The 21248-nt window shown below is 40.9% G+C and overlaps 1 protein-coding gene across 1 annotated transcript in view; it reads right to left on the bottom strand.

Moving 5' to 3' along the window:
* LOC145401100 (glycine receptor subunit alpha-2-like) overlaps window positions 1–21248 on the bottom strand; it is a 41590-nt gene that overhangs the window by 7242 nt on the left and 13100 nt on the right. The window contains exons 4-6 of the mRNA XM_080273471.1: window positions 12973–13211; window positions 9819–9901; window positions 433–588 (exon numbers count right to left, since the gene is read on the bottom strand). Coding sequence (XP_080129597.1) covers window positions 433–588; window positions 9819–9901; window positions 12973–13211 — 478 coding nt within the window. The remainder of the gene's footprint in view (window positions 1–432; window positions 589–9818; window positions 9902–12972; window positions 13212–21248) is intronic.

The raw sequence follows: 21248 nt of genomic DNA, 5'->3' as shown, positions 1-21248 counted from the left end.
TTTCGTCAAGTGTTGCCTTTTCCTAAAAAAAATTTTCTGTATTTTTTAACAATTTGGGGGCCTTTTTTTTCTGTAATTTTCCCTGCAGTTTCTGTCTTATCGCCACACGTCCAGTAGTGCAATTTTTTTTTTTTTTACACTTTTTCGTTTCTTCCCTGTAGCTTTGCTTCTTGTTTCTTTTACCTCTTACCCAGTGACTTCGTGCAGTCATTTCTTAGAACATTTTCTCTCAGCCGTTTCATCCAGAGTATGACATCTCTATATCTACAGTATCTCTCTCTATATGGATATAGATATGTATATGTATGTACTGTATATATATATGTATGTTTATATATATGTACACACACACACACACACACACACACACACACACACACACACACACACACACACACACACACACCAAAATAAAATTCGAACTGCACTCACCTATAGGGCAATCCTTTTCACGACACCAGGCCTGTGATGAGATGTTACCCGTGGCTATTGTGAGCTCGTACCCGGGCATGTGCTTGTGTAGGCGGTGGTTGACAGTAACGCCGGGACCCAACCACCGTAGCTGCAGGTCGCCGGTTGAGTACTCGTCTGGGGAAGGGGCGGAGCTGTTAGAGTCCAAGCTGAAAGGTTCTGAATGTGTGAAGAAGTGTGAGGGCGCTATGTTCAGAAATTTGGAGGAATGTGACACTGAAAACGATAAACCGTACCTTTTCCACTAGGACGAAGAAAAAAAGAAAAAAGAAAGAAAGAAAGAAAAAGAAGAAAGTAAGTATAAGCTACACTCATGCACCTGACATTAAGGTTGATTGATGTAAAAAATCTGGAAACTCTCAGACTAGCAATGAAAAAGGAATTCAGAGAAAACGAACAGAACTGACGTAATTCTGAACCCTATTTACAATTCTCTTTAACGTGATGATGATGATGATGATGATGATAATGATAATGATGATGATGTACCCTGGATCTTGAAACTACCAGGTCATGATACTGATTTTCTTTTGTTCAACTTTGGCGGGAACATTTTTACAAGCGCCAGATAATTGGATATTGCTCTTTTGTTTTAAGAAGCATGCATGCCCTCCAGTCCCCACACACACACACACACACACACACACACACACACACACACACACACACACATTGTATATTCTCTCTCTCTCTCTCTCTCTCTCTCTCTCTCTCTCTCAAACTCCACCCATCACGCCCACACACATGAATATCGGGAGGAAGGCAGTGTTCCAGGGGTAATCCACTTATTTCAGCACCTCCACCATTCTCACGGCCCCTTGTCCCAGGCTGCCCTTTCCTCCCTGCACCTTTACCCAGAATAGCCCGAAATCCCCTGCAAGGACGATTTTCATATTATATTCTAAACCCCATCGCCACCAGGACGATTTTCATGTTTATCCCTCCAATACGATGGCCTCTTTTTTCTTCCTGGTATCTCTGGACGATTTCCTACCTTTGGATTGACTTTTCGACGTGGAAGGGTTTGTTATTAGCCTCCACAAACCCCTTCACTGCCAGGTGGACTTCTTAACCTAAAGAAAATCGGCTGGTGATAGCCAAAGTGAAATGATTAATACGTTGTCGAAGTGAAGGGGTTAATTCTAAACTCATTCAATGGGAGGTTGATTTATACTTTATTTTAACGCTTGCTACCGGCAGACGATTTTCCTCAGTTTCGTATTCGAAATTAAAGAGACTCGTTGCATTGTAGGAGTTGGAAGCATTTTTACTAATTCCATTATTTCGATGAGAACTTTTTTTTTTTTTTTACTCATACTTCCTCCAGACGATTTTTATACAACTTGATGTAGAGCTGCCTTCATCATTCTTTTTCTGTGTCTGCCCTCCTCTCTTCATATTTCTCCCATCTTTCCTGTCACTTCTTATTGCTTTTCTTTCCTTTACAGGTAGCTTTACATTGAGTGACAAGCCAAATGGTTTCCTGTAAGCCAAGAAACCATTTACTACGCTGGGTGGTAACCATATAACCAAACCATACGAGCTCCCTACGTGTCAACAAGTGGGTTGGTGGAGGATTAGTGCCCCTCTCCATAAAACAAATAACAAAGTCAAATGGCCACCCCTTACAGGATTGTGGCGTCTGGCAATAGATAGATAGATAGATAGAAAAAAAAACGTGAAGGGGTTACCTCCATAGAGAGAGAGAGAGAGAGAGAGAGAGAGAGAGAGAGAGAGAGAGAGAGAGAGAGAGAGAGAGAGAGAGTTTTAAGGTTATAGCCAATTCCTCTCCTCGGAAACTCCTCTTAACTCGATCTTTTATTAAGTAAAAATCTGGAGAGAGAGAGAGAGAGAGAGAGAGAGAGAGAGAGAGTTATGTGGATGGTGGTGGTAGTGATGAGTACAGGTGATGATGTAGTGATGAAAGAAGGTATTAATGGTGACCAGTGAACGTGGTCGTGAGTTTGTGGTGGTAATGGTGGTAGTTGTGGTAGTGCTGGTGTAGGTGAAAATGATGATAGAGGTAGTGAAAATAATGATGATACTGGTTATTATGGTGAAAATAGTGGTGAAAACGGTGATATTTCTCGTGGTGACAGGATTTTAGTGGTGATGGTGGTGATAATATCTGAGTAGTGATAGTGGTAGTGGTGATGATATTGGTGAGGGAATGGTGGTGATATTATTGGTAGGTGGCTATAATGGTGATAATTTTGGTAAGGATGATAGTGGTGATAATATTGGTGATAATGGTGTTAAGAATGGTGATGGTTGGAGTGGTGATGATATGAATGGTGGTGATTGTGATGATGGTAAGAATGTACTAAAGGAGATGCTGCTAAAGATGATGGTGAAATTGATTATGGTGATGATGATAGTGGTGATGATGGTGATAATAATAGTGGTGACCCTGAATGAAGCAATAGTGACAATGATGATGGTGGTGGTGATGGTGACAGTGATTATGGTGATGGTGAAAATAACACTGATAATGTAATATTGGTGATAATGATGCTACTGTTGATGGTGGTGATGGTGACAGAGCCCATTATGTTTGTGTCATTAGGCTAACTACTATTATGAGGCTCGATCGGGAAAGATAATAGATTAATGGCCGATTGTGGTAGTGGTGGTAGTTGTAGTAGCGCTGGTAGTGGTAGAATTAGTAGTGGTAGTAGTAGTTGTTTTAGTTGTGGCTGTGTAGTGGTGGTGGTTATAAATGTCAGAGGTGATGGTTGTGGTTTTTGTTGTGGTAGTGGTGGTGGTTGTGGTTTCTGTTGTGGTAGTGGTGATAGTTGTGGCTTTTGTTGTGGTAGTGGTGAAGGTTGTGGTTTCTCTTGTGGTAGTGGTGATAGTTGTGGCTTTTGTTGTGGTAGTGGTGAAGGTTGTGGTTTCTGTTGTGATAGTGGTGGTGTTATGGTTGTGAATGTGGTTAGTTGTGACAGTTGTGGTGATTATGGAATGTGGTTTTGGTTTTACTAGTGTCTGTGGAAATTGTGGTGTGGTATGTAGTAGTACTGGTAGCGTCTTGTGGTAGCAGTATCTAAGTTGTGGTAATAATAGGAGATCTGGTAGTAGCCTGATGGTAGCCTACTAGTAATGGTTATGGTCGTGGTGGTAGTAACGTCCTGGTAACTATAATATGATGCTTCTTTCGAATACTGTTTTACTGATAGGGAAAGAAGGCCATGATGATGATGACGATGATTGTGGTGATGCTAATGATAAAGATACTGATGATGATGATGATGGAGCGTATTCTAGGCGGCATTAGGAGACTCCACAGCACATCTTTAGCGATTTATTTTGCTTGTTTTGCACCTTAACACTGACTTGCATGTTATTTATATCCTGTAAGATCAACATACAAGATAAATACAAACATAAAAGCAGATGTTGAAGAGTAATATGCAGAATAAATCGCTACGGAAGAAGTGTCACGAAGTCACTTAGGTCGCTTGGAATTAAGTACGTCGTGTTTTGGACTCCGCTGAAAAATATGAGACTAACGAGGACGCCATTATCGCAATAGGCTAGCTGATCCGGGCATGAATAGGGGAATCGCCCATATTGATACAAAGGACTTTCTGAGATAAGGACGTAAGATGCTTCCCTTCGTTAGGTAGAAGAAAACAAACATGAGTCCTTCGTTTTCCCGGAAATGATGATCGAAGCTAAACCTGATACCTCCAGACACCTCTCCTAGCTAGACGTTCCATGGCAAGAGCACCAGATGGAGAATGGATAGCAGGAAGAAGATGCCACAACATTCCACATGACCGTAATTCCAGTGCAATGATGGGGCTGGTGTTCGGTTGGCTTGTTACATGTGTGGGTGAGGTGGAGGGAGAGAGGGAGATGGACCATTAATGAGGTGGATGGACTGGGTGTAAGATGGAGGGAGGGTTAACTGGTGATGGGAGGCAGGGTGACGTGGAGGCGATTTTCCATAATCAATCCCTCCATTATTAAGATAGATAGAGAGATAGGTAGATAGATGAATAGATGAATGGTTAAATAACTTGATAGGTACTGGTACAAGAGACCTAGAAACCGTGTTCACAATAAGGACACAGTAGAAACGGGGAGAGATAGATAGATAGTCAGATAGATAAGCAGATAGACAGACACTCGTAGAAAGAGGCCGAGAAAACGTGTTCACAATAAAGACATAGAAGTGGAGCAGCAGGAGGGGAACGCGTCATAAAGACTGTAGCGGGACAGTGCAGCAGAAATATAGCAATAATAACCGCTATCTCAAATGTGGCTGGATTAATATAGCAGGAAATAACACGTCCGGAGGAGCAGAGCATGACGATGGAGGTGTCTGCAGATTCCCCTCCATACCAAGAGACCGTCTGGGAGGAAGAATCAACTGGTTTATATTGTTTTGGGGGAAGAATTGGCAGGTTTAGATTGCTTGGGGAGAAGAATCACCTGGTTCAGATTGTTGTGGGAGAAGAATCAGCTGGTTTAGGTTGTTTTGGGAGAAGCATTGACTGGCTTGTATTGTTTATGGTATAGAGTCACCTGGATTAGATTATTTTGGGAGAAGAATCAGCTGGTTTAGATTGCTTTGGGAGAAGAATCAGCTGGTTTAGATTGCTTTGGAGAAGAATCAGCTGGTTTAGATTGCTTTGGAGAACAATCAGCTGGTTTAGGTTGCTTTGGAGAACAATCAGCTGGTTTGTTGGTGGATAATACTCCGTGTCATTATAGGGTTGTTGCCACCATAAACGGCAACCAAAATATTGATGGTCGCTCATCTTCACTCACAATTTGTCACTAAATCATCGCGTCACTGCCCTTTAAAGCACACTCAAACAGGACATCAAACGTTACGGCAGTGGATGTGTGTAATATAACCGTGGAGCTGGCGGGAGAGCTTAGCAGAGTGTCAGAACTTATCGCGAGAATATTCTGCATGCCAGGGTTAAAGAAACTTTAATAGCATCGCACAAATTAATTCCGGCTAAGTACGCGAAATCTGGCTCGTATCTGATTAGTTGCATTCAAGTAAAGGAGGAATTGAATGAGATTAATTCACATTCACGGTACAAGAAGGTGCAAAATTGTATTTAAAAAAAATATATATAAATAAAATGCATATGTATTCCTTGCTTTTCACACAAGAATGCTTCAGGTTAACAAGATTTCTTTGGTATCATAGTTATGTTTTGTACAAGCCATAGTCTCTGGTGAAATATACAGTACATTATATTTTGTGTGAATATCGAAAACGTTTTGTTGAACTGATTTATCATTGCTTTACTGTAGTTTATCTATCTATCTATCTATCTATCTATCTATCTGTCTATCTGCTTCTCAGTGTTATATCTGCTTTTATGTTCGCAATTATATACCAGATCCTCCAGCCTGATATAGTTATGTTGCCTTCTTTATTGGACTAATTGCATGTTACTTGTTCGTTGTTTGATAGTCTTGGATAATCTGATGTGACATGACGCACTTATTTTAGTGATAATTATGACTGTATAATATTTGCACATCTGCTGTTCTTTATGATGAAACTTTTTATAATTACTTTGTCAGATTTTATGATTACTAAAAGGCTAACTAATATTAAATAATGTCTAGATCTTATGAATGCTGCAGGAGTATATGGCAAGGAGTAAAAGTTGTAGTGGTAATACTAATAGCAGGTGTCGTGGTGGTAATGGTGGTAGTTGTGGTAATGGTGTTAGTGGTCTACTAGTTGTGTTAGTGATTCCGGTGATGGCATTGGTGATAGTAATGATGACAATGGTGTTAATAGGAAGTTTAAAAGCTGAATGTGATTAATGGTACCGATAGTACTAACAGTGCTAATTGTAGTGGTAGTGGTGGAATAGTGGTAGTAATGGTGGTGGTAGTAATAGTGGTAGTGATGGTAATAGTGGTAGTAGTGGCGGTACGGTAATGATAGTAATAGCTGATAGTAATGGTTGTGATAGTAACAGTGGTGGTAATGGTGGTAGTTGTGGTAATGGTGGTAGTTGTGGTAGTGGTGGTAGTGGTGGTAATGGTGGTAGTGGTGGTAGCGTCAGGCCTGGAGGTTATGACGAGAGCAATTGTTTATGGTTGCAATAATGTTGGTGGTCGACACACTACTGGATATTGCACTGCTGGTGGTTGTGGTAGTCGTGGTGGTCGTGGTAGTCGTGGTGGTTATGGTAGTTGTGGTGGTTATGGTAGTTGTGGTGGTTTTGGTAGTGGTGACTGTGATAGTTTTGTTAGTGGTTATATAGGTAGTGGTGGTTGTGGTAGCTGCAGGTAGTTAGGGCAGTCAGGAGTATACTGTGGTTGTGGTAGTTATGGTAGTCAAGGTTGCAGTTGTGGTTGTGCTGGTGTAAGTTGTTGTGGTTGTGCTAGTGTATGTTATGTTGTGGTTGTTGTGGCAGCCAAGAGTGTAGTAGTTGTAGCGGTGGTGGTGGTGGTGGTAAAAGATATCATTATGGCAAGTGTGGTGGTGATAATGACTGTGGTAGTGTGACGGTTATGATAGTGCACGTAACGACTCCGGTAGTAATTATGGTGGTGGTGGTGGTCATGATTGTGGTGGTTTCGTGTTGGTCTTGGTTGTGGTTGTGGTAGCGTAATTTATGCTTTGTTATGGTTGTTATTGTTGCTATGGTGGTGGTGGTTGTGGTAGTAAAAATTATGGTTTGTTTTGACTGTGGTAGTTGTGGTAGCCAGGAGGGCAGTGATAAATTTCGAGGTGCCAGAGCTCAGAGAAAATTGATATCCCACATAATTTTCAACGATATTATTAAGCCCTTCACTATGATGTCGCCTTTTTCGCGTTTATTCCTACCAGATGTTTTTATTCGGCTAAAGAGAGGTGTGTGGAACTGGGGAGGCTAGATAGAGCCTTCATTAACCCCTTCATTACTAGAAAGCTCTGTTGTGTAAAAAAGAATGATAACGGCAAGACTAGAAAAAAAGGCATTACTGTAATGAAAGGATTAATATTAAATAAATACATTTTAACAATAAATGAATAAATAAATAAATAGGTAAATCAATCGGTAAATAATGTATATGTAGAAGAAAAAAATTAAAGTCTGGATCCAATAACTTTTTGATCAAGAATTGGGAACTCTGTATTTCTCTCGTATCGACAGGTGATTTGTTTAGCTCAATGAAACTTACCAGAGTCAAAGGGTTAATTTCTGGATAAGACTCTTTAACTCGTTACTGTGACATCTTACTGGGTCCACACACTGCGATGGAAACCTACTGTGCTTGCTCTGTTTTTCTTTTTCCTTCTTCTAAAAACTTCAAATTTGTATCGTTCATTAGTTTCTTCACCAGTTCGCTTCAAGCCTCATGCAGTAATTCCATGGTTAAATAGACCCAGACACTTTTTAATTTGTCTGATTTTATAGGGTCAGACGTCAAACCATACAAACACAGAAATTTTAGAAGCCTGTGTTCTTATATGTTCATTAATCATCATAATTTTCACAGAGGTATGTCAGTGTCCCGTCGCGGTGTGGGGGTCGTCCTGCAGTAACTTGGAAATATTGGCTGTCCTCAATATTATCCTTCCACTTTTTTCCCATCTCTAGACGATTTTATTAAGCCTGCGAAAGCCCTCTCGTGTGAAAGAGATTTAAGTCTAACCCCTCCAGGAGAATGGTGGTGATGGTAGTGGTAGTAGTTCCGGTAGCGTTAGTTGTAGCTGTGGCGGCGGTGGTTGTGGTAGTTATAATTGGAAAATGATGTTAAATATGGCGATTGTGGTGGTTTTGGTAGTGGTAGTAGTGCTGATTGTGACTGGGGAATGGCGTTAAATATGATGATTCTGGTGGTGGTAGTAGTAGTAGCAATAGTAGTTGTAGTAGTAGTTATGATAGTAGTAATTGTGAAAGTGGTAATCGTGGTAGTGGTAGTTTTGACAATTTCGGTAATGGTAGCTCTGTCTTGAGAATAGTAAGAATCGTGATATATGTGGAAGCGATGGTAGTTGTAAATGTGGTACTTATAATAGCTGTAGTTGTAGTAATAGCTGTGGTACTGTTGGTGGTGGTTATTATACTGATTGAGGTAGTAGTTATCATTGTAACAGTGGTAGTTACAGTAGTGTTAGGTGTAGCTGTGAAGTGATAGACGTTGTTATAAAGTAGTATCCGTGGTAGTAGTTGTTATGGTATTTATCGTAGTGATGGTAGTGGTGATAGTGCTGTTAATTTTGGTCAAAGAATGGTAATAGCCCAATCGTGGTAGGTGTGATAGTAGTGGTAGTTATTAGAGCGGTAGTTATGATAGTGGTAGTTGTGGTAGGAGCATGTTGGTGATGGAGTTGTCAGCTGAGTCGATTGTTGAGAGGTAGCACGGGTCTACCATTAGCAGACAGGTGTTTCTCTCTCTCTCTCTCTCTCTCTCTCTCTCTCTCTCTCTCTCTCTCTCTCTCTCTCTCTCTTTCTACACACGGTTCCGTAATGTCAAGGTCAGTAATTGCCTATAAAATTTTGTCTGTCTGTCTAACCAGTTTATCGAGAAATCACTTTTATCTCTCCATATATCTACGTAGCCATCCATCCATCAGTCCGACTTTTTTATGTGTATCTGTGTCTATCAGTCAATCAGGCAGTCTATCTCTCTATCTATCTATCTGTCTGTCACTGTTCTATCTACCTGTCTGTCTTGATCTACCTATTTGTCTGTCTGTGCATCTGTATCTGTCTGTCTGTCTGTCCATGTATCTATCAGTCTATATCTTTTTGTTTGTCTATCTGTCTGCCTATCTATCTCTTATCTAACTATCTATCTGTCAGTCCATAGCCATCTGTTTAGCCTCGATAATGAAGAGAGACAGCGCAAATTTTGCCGCCATTACTCTGATTTGCCCCTAATTGGAGTTTAAGTGAAAAGCTTTAATACACACTCCCATCCAATAACCAATTTTTTCTTTAACATACAAATAAATATCAGTGTGTGTGTGTGTGTGTGTGTGTGTGTGTCCCTATACAGTAACGACCGTCCACTCATTCATGATAGAGATTCGCTTTCGAGAATAATTTGTCAAATGTCAAGGTCACAAGAAAGGGCAAACGTGAAGGCCAGTGAATAATAGAAATTCGAAGGGGTAAGAATATGGTAGATTACGTAAGATTAGCTTAGATAAAAGATATGAAAGAATGAGGGATCGTTACTGAGTAGGGACACAAGAAAATACCAGAAATATCTACTTACTAGAGATCATCATCCTACACATCTGGTGGTCGAAGAGGGAAGAATATGGCAGGTTAAATATGATTAGCGTAAATAAGATAAAGATATGAAAGAATGAGGGATCGTTAATGAGTAGGGACACAAGAAGAATACCCCAAACATCTACTCACAAGAGGTAATCATCATCTTGCAGGTCTGGTGGTCGAAGGGGTAGGAGTGGAAATGCATCTGACAATCGAGCGTCACCCTCACCCTGCGGGAAGGCAAGTGAAGAACGCAGCCTAAAAATGGGCGTTGCAATTTACGTTCTTTTAAGTGCCAGTTGATTAGCTGTCGTTCTCATTCCTGCACCTGTGTGTGTGTGTGTGTGTGTGTGTGTGTGTGTGTGTGTGTGAGAGAGAGAGAGAGAGAGAGAGAGAGAGAGAGAGAGAGAGAGAGAGAGAGATTCTGTCCACGCCTGATGTTGGTTTATGTTGCATGAATATATTGTGTTATTGGTGAATATTGTATGAATGCATTACATAAGTTGTGTTTATTGTATGAATTGGTGATACTATTTTTGGTGTGTGTAGGAAGTTCGTCATTAACTTTGGTTGTGTATTAGTTGCAGCTCTTGTGTATTTGGGTTGTATTAGGTATCAGTGGTGCAGGAAAGTTTGTATTAGCTGTGGTTATTGTTTATTTATTATTGGCCTCGTTCTTTGATTTAGAGGAGTATTTTGTTCTGCGTGTTTGTATGAATGCATTGAATAAAGTAAACGATCGGTGAATGAATGAATAATGGAATGATCAGTCGTATAGTATAAAGCTTAATGTTAGTAAAGAATAGGAGGTTAAACTATACATAATGCTCCTCGTCCATTCCACCGCTCGATTTCTTGTGTCTTGCGGGGACGGCTCAGTGTTATCAGTGTCTATCCTGCATCATTTATTCATTCCCTACTCCCACTGCCACACCCACGCCCACACCAGCAGAATGTGCCACCCCCGCAACACAAGATACGGCTAGGTAAGGTTCCAGTGAAATGCCTTTTACGGAGCATCCTGTGTAATGGTTTTGTATCAACATGAATTTTTCGCCAATTTGATGTACCAGACAGCGAAGCTTGTGGAAAAGTATCGCTCGTATCCAGTATCATGAGACGTAAGATTTTTAGAAACTGTAATTATGCGTTATGTACCGCCCTTTTTTTGTCGTTTTGTGTAGTCAGGTCCAAAGCGATTTACAGAAAAATTCCCAAAGTTTCACGTGTACAGCTGCGGCCATAACCACTGATCCACTCCATAACGATAAACAGCCAGTGAGTGAACAGTACCAGTCGAAAGCCAGTGATGCAGTCCTGGGAGATTAACAGACTTTTCACAGTGTCATTTAAGAGTTTCGTAACTGATGGACTAAAATGTGGAGCGATATTATTGCCCGCAACTGTACCTATAAAATAGACTTTCTCTTTCCTCCAATTTACAACACCAATTGAATGGAAAACGTATTGGTATTTTGGAACATAACCCCGGTATACAAAATGGATCACCAAAACTTTTGTCGACTGTGCACCGCTAAATACAAAACGTTGCATTGTTCCATTAGGGTCTTTTGCCGCTGGGTGTTTTTCTCGGTTGAATGAATTCCATTACTGCTCACCCCGGTAATATCCCACAGTCCGGCAGGAAGACCAGGAAGATAAAAAGGCTGAAAGTTCCTTGTTCCCTCTTCTTCCTTAGCTTTTTCAGTGCCATAACTTTTTTTTTTTTTAAATTGCCACGACCAATAGATTTTACTGTATTTAGCTGAGGAGAGCGTCCAAGTGGTGAAAGGGTTAATAAAGGCATTATCTGTACCTTTTAGTTCGAAAAGACTCTTCTGAGTTTAATAAAAGCGTTTAGAGATAACCACAGCTATTAAAAAGAAGTTTTAATCGTAGTAAAAGATTTTAACTTGTAAGTCTGCCATAACATCATCCCTTGTTTTGAAAAGTCACCACAGACAACTGAGATAAAGAATAATTTTAATTAATCAACTCATCAGCAGATGAATAATTACTGTAAATAAATAGTATAAAGAAATCTAACACCATTCTCTTTAAAAGAGGGAAAAAATAACTTCTGCTACGTTAAGCTTAAGAATATTCAAAAGAAGAAAACTACAGTCGAAAAACCGAAAGCACCGAAATATGCAAAATTTTCTGGCGGGAGAATGCAAGACTCAGCCCGTGGGACATGACGCTAATCCCATAAGCTGTTGGAGCAGGCAGGGCCGCGTAGTGAGTTTGCCCAAGTAAGGAGTTTGGGAAAATTTCGGAGTCGCTGTCATTTCGGCGCCTTGAGAACTGTTAGAGTGATTTTCGGATTGCAATGTTATTATAATTTTTGTTGATATCTATAGTCCTCTCTTCCAAATTTGATTAGCCTATTAACAGTATCGGTGCATAAGGTTGTTTTTGCAAGAATATGCTGCTGTTGAAATGTGTGTGTGTGTATGTGTGTGTGTGTGTGTGTGTGTGTGTCTGTGTGTGTGTGTGTGTGTGTGTGTGTGTGTGTTTTATGAGATATAGGAGAGCAAATATAGTATACCCAACATATTCCAGAACTGCAAAGATATAAAACGTTTATGGCATACGTTTTAAGAGCACCGCAGTTACAGAACCTAATATTAGGGTGTTAAGTTTTTATGATTATTACACACACACACACACACACACACACACACACACACACACACACACACACACACACACACACACACACACACACACACACACACACACACACACACACACACACACACACACACACCTCGCCTTCCTTTTCCTTTCCTAGGCACTCTTCTCACCCACACACTGCAGTCCCCAGCCCAAGCACAAGTATTTCGTATAAGATCTCTCTCTCTCTCTCTCTCTCTCTCTCTCTCTCTCTCTGTTTTGCAATTTCCAGGACAAGCGATACTATACAGGGATTTACAGAGAGGGAGCAAGTTTTTCTGGTGACAGTGACATTTACTTTTGGGGGGCAAGGGAGGGGGGAGAAGAAGTTTGACATTTGATCTAGTGTGTGTGGGTGTGGGCGTGGGTGTTTTTATTTATTTTTGTGTATCGGGAAGCTGTGTGTGTGTGTGTGTGTGTGTGTGTGTGTGTGTGTGTGTGTGTGTGTGTGTGTGTGTGTGTGTGTGTGTGTGTGTGTGTGTGTGTGTGTGTGTGTGTGTGTGTGTGTGTGTGTGTGTGTGTGAGAGAGAGAGAGAGAGAGAGAGAAAGAGACAGACAGACAGACAGACAGAGACAGACGGACAGAATTAGTAAGAACAAAAATTATCTTTCATTCCAGACTCACATGAAAGAATACATCAAGGTGAGGTTCGCAGTCAGCCAAAGCCCAGCTACCTCATCCATCATGGCCATCGTGGCCATGTCCCTGGCGTCCATGAAGAAGAGGTCAGGCGCCCACAGTCTGTCCAGCAGGGAGAGGTCGAGTGGCAGGAGGCGTGAGTGGTGGCCGCGGTGGAGATCCCCAGAGTACTGCAGGCGATCCTCTTCCCACGCCACGTTCACCCTCACCGTCATCATTATCGTCTGGTAGGTAGTGGGGAAAGCAAGCACAGTATATTACTGCTGAATCGTACACTTTTTTAAAATATCATCAGTGGTACAAGTAGGAGAAAGTGAGTGCATTTCTTTTTACTCCTACGTTTTCACTGCCATCCAGTACACAGCAGTAAAATTAAACATTACACAGTATTTTAATTATTCTCTTAAATATATGCACTCACTGTATTTGTCCCAGTCTGGTGCGTAGTGGAGAGAAAATTGAGTAATGTTTGCTAATGAACTTCTGTTTATAATTCACATACTTTTACCATCCCCCCGTCACTATCATCGTCACATACGCCATGGGAAAGTGAGTATTGTTGTTGTTCAGCTTCTGCAGTTTTTATTTTACACTTCACCTTCTCCTCGTCAGTTATCTATATCCTTATCTGTCTATCGTTTAAAAAGCTATGTCTTTTACTACACGCACTAACTCACCACATGATATATATATCTAAATCATATACCTCTCCATCTGTGCCGCTCAACATTCACTATCTTTTACGTCTTGGAAGCTTCCGTTATTTAGAGCAGTTACTTTAATTCACAAGAGTCGTAGTTTAATGCCTTTCGAGGGCTGATATTGAATCGGGAGGGAGGATAATGAAGTGGGTGTAGAAGTGTATCCATAAGTGTGTTTTCATATGGTTTCACAATGTCTAGGTTCCCTCAATCATAATACAAACTCACAAATACTGCCAGTTCAACTAAACACATTTTTCCGTGTATTTTCCACCCTGCTCTCTATAAAAGTCTCCCTATACAACATTCCACTCACAAATACTGCCAGTCCAACAGAACACAAAATCAGTTGCATTTCGTACCCTAAACTCTAAAACGTCTCGCATCAAGCCTCCCACGACAGAACCCCTGCGTCAGGTCAGGTGGGAACGAGTTATTTCTTCTGGGGCAGGAAATGGTGTCCCTCGGCCCTATAGAAATCCGTTTTTCTCCATGATTCGTATAACGTGGAGTGAAACATGTATAGTAGAGTTGCGCACGCGCACACACACACACACACACACACACACACACACACACACACACACACACACACACACACACACACACCACAACTATATGCACATACATACTTCCATGCCAGAACACAGAATTTAAAATTTTAAGGAATATTTGAGAGTAGCATTAATCTCTTCTATTTGTCTTGGAGGTCTTGATATTCGTTCTTTCTCGCACAACCAGCATATTGAAAACTGGCAGCGCTGTATTCAAACTGTTTCATTGTGGTTGTTTTGTTGAGTAATCCCGATCCGTCTGGCCGAGCAAACCCACCAACCGCAGGTAAATAACCAACCACCACTGCAAGGCCATCCCGGAACCAATATTCCATTTCGGTAAACAGTGCCTAGCCAAAGCGAGGCGCGGGAAAGAGTGTGAAGGCTTGGATCCCCGATGAACGCCGCATTTGCGTCTTTCCACCCAGTTGGCAGGGGCACCGTAGTCGATTCCACTTCACCCCGTTGTCTGGTTATATAGTTACCACCCAGAGATTTAAATAATTACCTGAGTTACCGCAAACCATTTGATTTGTCATTCAGTGTAGAGTCACCTGATATGAAAAGAAGAGTAATAAAAAGTGACAGGAGGATGAGAAAAAATAAGAAGAGAGGAGGGCAGACACAGAAAACAATGATACAGTTGAAAGAGACAGGGAGCATCATAGGCGAGTGGATGATGGACGTCCCCACTTATCACCATCATTTATTTGTGAGCCAAGGGAGAGCTATTTCCAGTCGGCTCAAGCTCTTTTCTTTTCATTTTCCAATATTTTCCACTGCATTTCGCTAACAAGTAGGCTGCGCACATTCTTACTTATCATGCCTCACGAAAGTAATGTTTTATATCTCACGCAACTCATACCATTCTGTTCAAACCAAGGGCAGTTTTTATTCAACTTTAATGCCTTCTGTGCGAGAGATCTTTCCTGAGCTGAATAAAATCTTTTAGAAGTAACAAGGATATTAAAAACCTCACACTGATACTAAAATTTTTTAGTCCTCAAAATTTTATCATATACTATTCGCCTCAGATATTCCACTGCATACACATTCAGGAGTATTATACACCTCTTACAAACATTTCCGCTTTAGATTGTCTTTAAACCTTTCTTTTTATGAGTCACGCAAAGTGCAAACTCTTGTCAGCTTTATCTCTTCGAGTACCCTCTCATATTTATCCCTTACAATCCTACTACACTCTCAGACTCACTCACTCAGACTATAAGACACGCAAGGTTAGCCTACAATCAACAATAGCATTGCCTCTTCAAATATTTTCTCACATGCGTTCCGGAGTTGGTACAACACATCCTCTTTTAAGCAAACAGCCTTCACTTTTTTTTTTTTTGAGTAAAAAAAAAAAAAAAAAAAAAGGGGGGGGGAATATCCAACTTCTCCCGTATACATAGTAAACACAAAGGAAATAGCTTTATCAGAGTAATTCCTAGCTAGTATACGCTCCCTCGTACGTAGTCAACCTTTTTTTTATAAATATATAATGATCACGGAAAGCTTGTGTCCTTTCACATATTAACAGTAAGCACACAAGATGGATAGATAGATAAGTAGACAGACAGATAGATGTAATTAATAGGTAGATAGATTTATAAAATAAACAGAGAGATGTATGCTAATCAAATGGAATAAATAACAGATAGCGAATAATCAGTTTTAGCATCAATCTGTATGTCATATGCAGGTATTCCATCCCAAGGTTGTATTCTATGTGGCCTTGGAAATTCCGTAACATCTCTACTTCAGCGGTTTAGTCAGCACATTACACCTCACTATTCTTTTGTATGCTGTAGCGCTATTCATTTGTATGCTGTGGCGCGCTATTCTTTTTTACGCTGTGGCCCAGTACTGCTGTGGACTCTTGACATTACTGTATAGTAGTTTCTTCCTGTACATATTAATAATAGTTTCATTTTACCCTTTAGCTGTTGAATTATGGCCGATTCTTGTTCTAAAGCTAAAACTGCACTTTTTTTTTTTTTGTACTACAGCACTAAATTATTGGAGATCCCACTTTGAAGCTTTATAGGAATGTAACTTTAGTGTTCTGCAGCTCAGATTAATTTTGTGTTGTACATCTGATAAAATTTCTTTTTTGTTCTTAAAATCGAACAGTATAACCGCGTCATGCACTGCCCCTCCTGAATTATTTCTGCTTGTAGTTCTACAGCTGAATTAGAGATATTTTGGTTTATAACTGCATCATAATAACTTTTCTCCTGCTTTGGGAATGTAGAATAAATAGTTGTTTCTTCCTTTATTACTTCTGAAATTTTAGGTATTATATGTTTAACAACTTTAGACTTACTCTTATTTCCGTTCCGTATTTTGCAGAGTTAGAATTGTCGTACTTTTTGTTGTAGAACTCTCGAACGTTATCCATTTCTCTGTGGCGTCAGAACTAAGGCCGTTTTGATCTTCAGCTCGTGAAAAATATAGTTTATTCTTACTTAATAATCTCAAAATTGTAATAGTTCCTGATGTGCCACGAATAATAGCAGTATCTTTACACCTTTAACCAAACATTGTTCAGCGGGAATTCAGCTATCGGTGTTTCTTCTCCATCTGTCCATCCGTCATCCTTTATTCAGTCCTTTTTTTTTTCTTTGTATTAAAAAAAGGAAAAAAAAATAAGATGTTTTGTAAGCATTTCCTCAAGAGAGTCGGTGTGCTTATAAATAAAATGTGAGGTTGGCTGGATTTGTGCCCAGTTTCGTCACCCCACCCAATAACAGAACTTTTTGCAGCGGTGGCACGCGTTCTCTCTGTCTGCCCCCCTCCTTCAGGCACAAGTTCTGCGATATTGGGTTTCTGTGTGTGTGTGTGTGTGTGTGTGTGTGTGTGTGTGTGTGTGTGTGTGTATGTATTAGATAGACATAGATATAAATAATATCTTCTATCTCTCTGTTCATCAGTCTATCTGCTCCTCAATTTATCTGTCTCTCTAGCCAGCTGTCTATTTCTATCTATCTTTCTCTTTATGTTCCACCTAAACTTTTGTCTCATTCAGATTTGCTTAGAGTTAGTAAAGTTTTAGATGCCTGAATGATTTGAGAAGGCTGCGAGGGAAAAGTTTATTCTGAAACATGGCTCAGCTTGTAAGAGGCGACGAGATGAAACAGGAGAGGAGAAGATGCACCCCCACCCCACCCCTTGCCACTCTCTTCCCCGATGCATTGGTGTGGGGATGTGACGCTGCTTCTCTGATTCACGTCCCGAAAGATGCCAAAAAGAGCCTTATTTATCCTAGGAGGGTTTTTGGACCTCTTCTTTAATTATATGCACGTGTTGCCCAATTACACATTTCTTTTTTCTCGTGTACAATTTTTCCACTGCGTGCAACTTCAGTTAATGTCATGATAGACCGAGTCGGAAAAAGTACTTGGATTAATTAACCATGTTTCGGGTACGGGCGTAATTAGGTATTTTATTCAGGTGTGAGTGTGTGTGTGTGTGTGTGTGTGTGTGTCTGCTTTTCTGTCAGTCTGTATATCTACGTGCATGTTGGGGCTTAGATTGTGATTTAAAAAAAAGGAGCTTCACGCATTTCGGTCCCTGCTGAGTGAAAAGCCCCATCTCGCGCAACACACTGTCCTCCCTCACGCACTTACCTACCTTGTTCCTCCACCTCGTTCTTGGTCCCCCTCGCCTTGCACCTACCTCACATTCTTTTAAAATTTGTGTTCTGTGTCTGGTACAGCTTGCTTTTAACATCAAAGGCGGGGAACTAGCAGATGGTTTAATTTTGGAGCAAGGTCGTTATAGCCTATCCTGGAATCTTGTGTAAAATCTTCCAGACCCAGGATTAAAATATTTCCAGGTTCTTTACAGGAGAGACTACTTTATATTTCACTTCGTTCCTCCTTTTTTTTCTTTCCTTTTTATTTTTTCCTTTTTCTTTTCCTTTTATTTTTCTTTCTTTTATTTTTTCACTCCGCGCTCTAGGTTATCCTACACTTGTACCTCACAATCTCCCCTGGCCGTAAAAGTGAGAAATGGAAGCTTCGACTAAACCTTCCAGCTCGGTGTTAAGAGCCCCCACGGTCACTTGCATCTGACATCGGGGTTTCTTTTCAGATTTTTTTCCTCTCTGTTTCTTCTTTTAGTCTGTACCCTAGTCTACCCTGCATCATCTCCCCAAGTCCTAGGAGGAAAAGGTCAGTCGTCTCCTGTCTGTCTGTCTGTCTGTCTGTCTCTCTCTCTCTCTCTCTCTCTCTCTCTCTCTCCTTCCTGACCCCGATTTTAGCCGCCATTCCGCCTCTCACACACACTCCTACATCAAAGTTGTCCCCCAAATCTGTAAACACAATTCCAAACTCGGATTTATGGGTCCATTCCAACTGTCACTCTCGCTGCCATATCAAGGTTATTCTAAAACTCCGTAAATTGTATCACGGATCCCACTATTTTAGCCGCCATTCCAGCTCGCACTCCCATTCCTATATCGTAGCTGTTTTAAAAATTCGTAGACTTTGCCTTGGAGCAAGAGTTTACATGCTGTTCTAACACCCACGTCCTCCGTGTAATCTACAAAGTCCGTCAGCTTCAAATACATGTTCTGAACTAATAAACTGAACTCCAGCTCTTCCTCCTTCTCATCATTTTCGGCGTCGTCCTCACCCTCCTCTAATGATGATGACTCATCTTTCAACCACGCTAATATATCTATGTCCCACTTCCTGCCACAGTGTCTGCCGATCGACCCAGTCTTATCCTTTCTCCAGATCCATAAATTACAATAACAACCTAACCATTTCCTCTGTTGGCACTATTGATGCAGACAAATATAAATGGAGATAATCTTAACGTCAACAACACTCCATCATACGCCATGACAGAGTGACCGGGGTACTAGACAAACGAACACTGTAATGCGTCATCGAGGATTTATGGCGCACTAATATCGATCGCCACCTGGAATAATTTCGTTATGTTTTTCCTAGTGATTGTGATTTATAGGCGGCATGGACGGGTTATCGAGGAGCATTTAATAACTTGACTGGTGTTTATTTACGGGTATGAGTCTTGATTTTATAATTGTTTGAGCAAGAGCATGACAACTTACTTCAGCCGCAATTCGCCTAAGAGTGTTAAGATATGATCAGCTTGGACTGCAAAAAAGTATCCCTCACCATTTGGGGAGATCTCTGTAGGTTACTGTAGTACAGGCTGTAGTGTAAAAAAGTATCACACACCATTTGGGATGTCTCTATAATTATGCTACTATAGTACAGTTTGGGGTGTAAAAAAGTATCCCTTGCCATTTGAGAAGCTCTCTGTGGGCTACTATCGCCATTTGGGGAGATCTCTAACAACATTAAGGTGTGACATATTACTGGTATGTGTCAAAATTAGCATCGGGCGAGCTCGGACAAGTTCCACATATTCAGTGTGGACGTCTATTTCCTAGTTATGCTATTTTTGCTCTAACTTGGCCTAAAACTGCCATCCCTCGTCTTCAGTGTTGAGTTCTAACAGGACATTGACATTAGACTACGGTGCCAGTCACGAGAAAGTGCTGTGTAAGTCGCAAAGGGACGAAAATTTGGGCCAAGTTAGAGTAAAAATAGTACAGTTTGTTTGGGGTTGTAGTGATGAGGTATTTGCAAACCTCGCCATAATTCTTCACAGCCTTATCAACTTTTCCAGCATTTAGCTACCGTTGGATCTTCAGTGTCCGTTTATTTTCGGTCATTAATAAGGAGTGGAAGAAGCAGTGTTTGATTCCTGTGACAGTCAGACTAGTAGGTAGAGAATTTGTCCATCCTTGTCCTTATTCCCCGATCAGTATAGTTGGGGACGCGAATATAAACTGGGGACGTGGATATAAACTGTCTGTAGTGGGTCGCATCATCAGTTAAGAGTAGATCAAGAAAACAGAAATTGGGTGTCTTTCTGAACCACCTGCAGTCAAAGGCGGAAGTTTAATCCACCTGCGAATGGAGTTGGTTATTCTTCCCACCTCGAACATTGATCTTAGCACTGTTGGTTAGTCTCAGCCCTTGTGTAATCGACAGATATACGTCCAAAAAAAAAAAAGGAGCTTATCTATAGTGCATTTATTCTAACCAGACAAAGATTCCTAACCTCTTTAAGCATGGTTGATGGCCGGCTGTAGTTGGATTTCAGGGTTTTTGTGACTACTATCCAAGCACACTCATTCCTGCCTCATAACTACTGTGGATGGAGTGTACTGCAACCACTACTTAATACAAGGTAGTCCATAGATAGCACTCCACTACAAACTGACTTGGGGTATCTTATGTGTTGCGGGAACGGCCCAGTCTTATAGTGCAGGGGTGGATATGGCAGGGATGGCATTAAATAAAAAATGAGTCAGGCTAGAACCTAATAATTGAATGAGGAATCGCCTAGTGGAGTGGAAAAGGAGAGCTATATATGGACCACCCTGCATTCATATTGCCGAAGTGGCCCAGTTCCCTCATATGAAAAGAAAGGAGCTATGATAAAGTATTAGGATCGCAGTGTACTTGGGCAGCAAACTCAGCACGAAACCGAGAGGCGCCATTTTTGAATCCCGAGCCATCCGTGAGACCTTCACCTTCCTAGAACTGAAAATAGGGACCTGAATGAAAAGCAGCTGTTGCGTGTGTGTGTGTGTGTGTGTGTGTGTGTGTGTGTCACGCCTGTATATATTTGTGATTGTCCCCTATCTGCAAAATACTGTCCGTGCATGTTGATTTGAGCTCCGATTTTTATTCCTTCCTAAATTCACGTCTACACCGTATAATCTTCTGTCCCTTCCTTCCATCCGGTCTGGCTGCAAATCCCACAACCTACTAAGTACTTGCATTGTCAGTTTCGCTTAGTTGCAGTACTTGTTCTCTTTAGTGTTGAAATGTTTTACGTCTGATTCCCGCTACCTCCAAAAGAATATTCTGCTCATGAAAGTCTCTGGTAGTGAAGGGAGAAAATTAGAAGACAAGAAACTAAGAGAAAGCAAGAAGACGGAAGACAGAACATGAGA

The sequence above is a fragment of the Coenobita brevimanus genome, chromosome 54 (assembly GCF_032717465.1).
Source record: "Coenobita brevimanus isolate Jiangsu-jjx chromosome 54, ASM3271746v2, whole genome shotgun sequence".
Taxonomy (NCBI): domain Eukaryota; kingdom Metazoa; phylum Arthropoda; class Malacostraca; order Decapoda; family Coenobitidae; genus Coenobita; species Coenobita brevimanus.
This window is presented reverse-complemented; position numbering and strand designations above follow the sequence as displayed.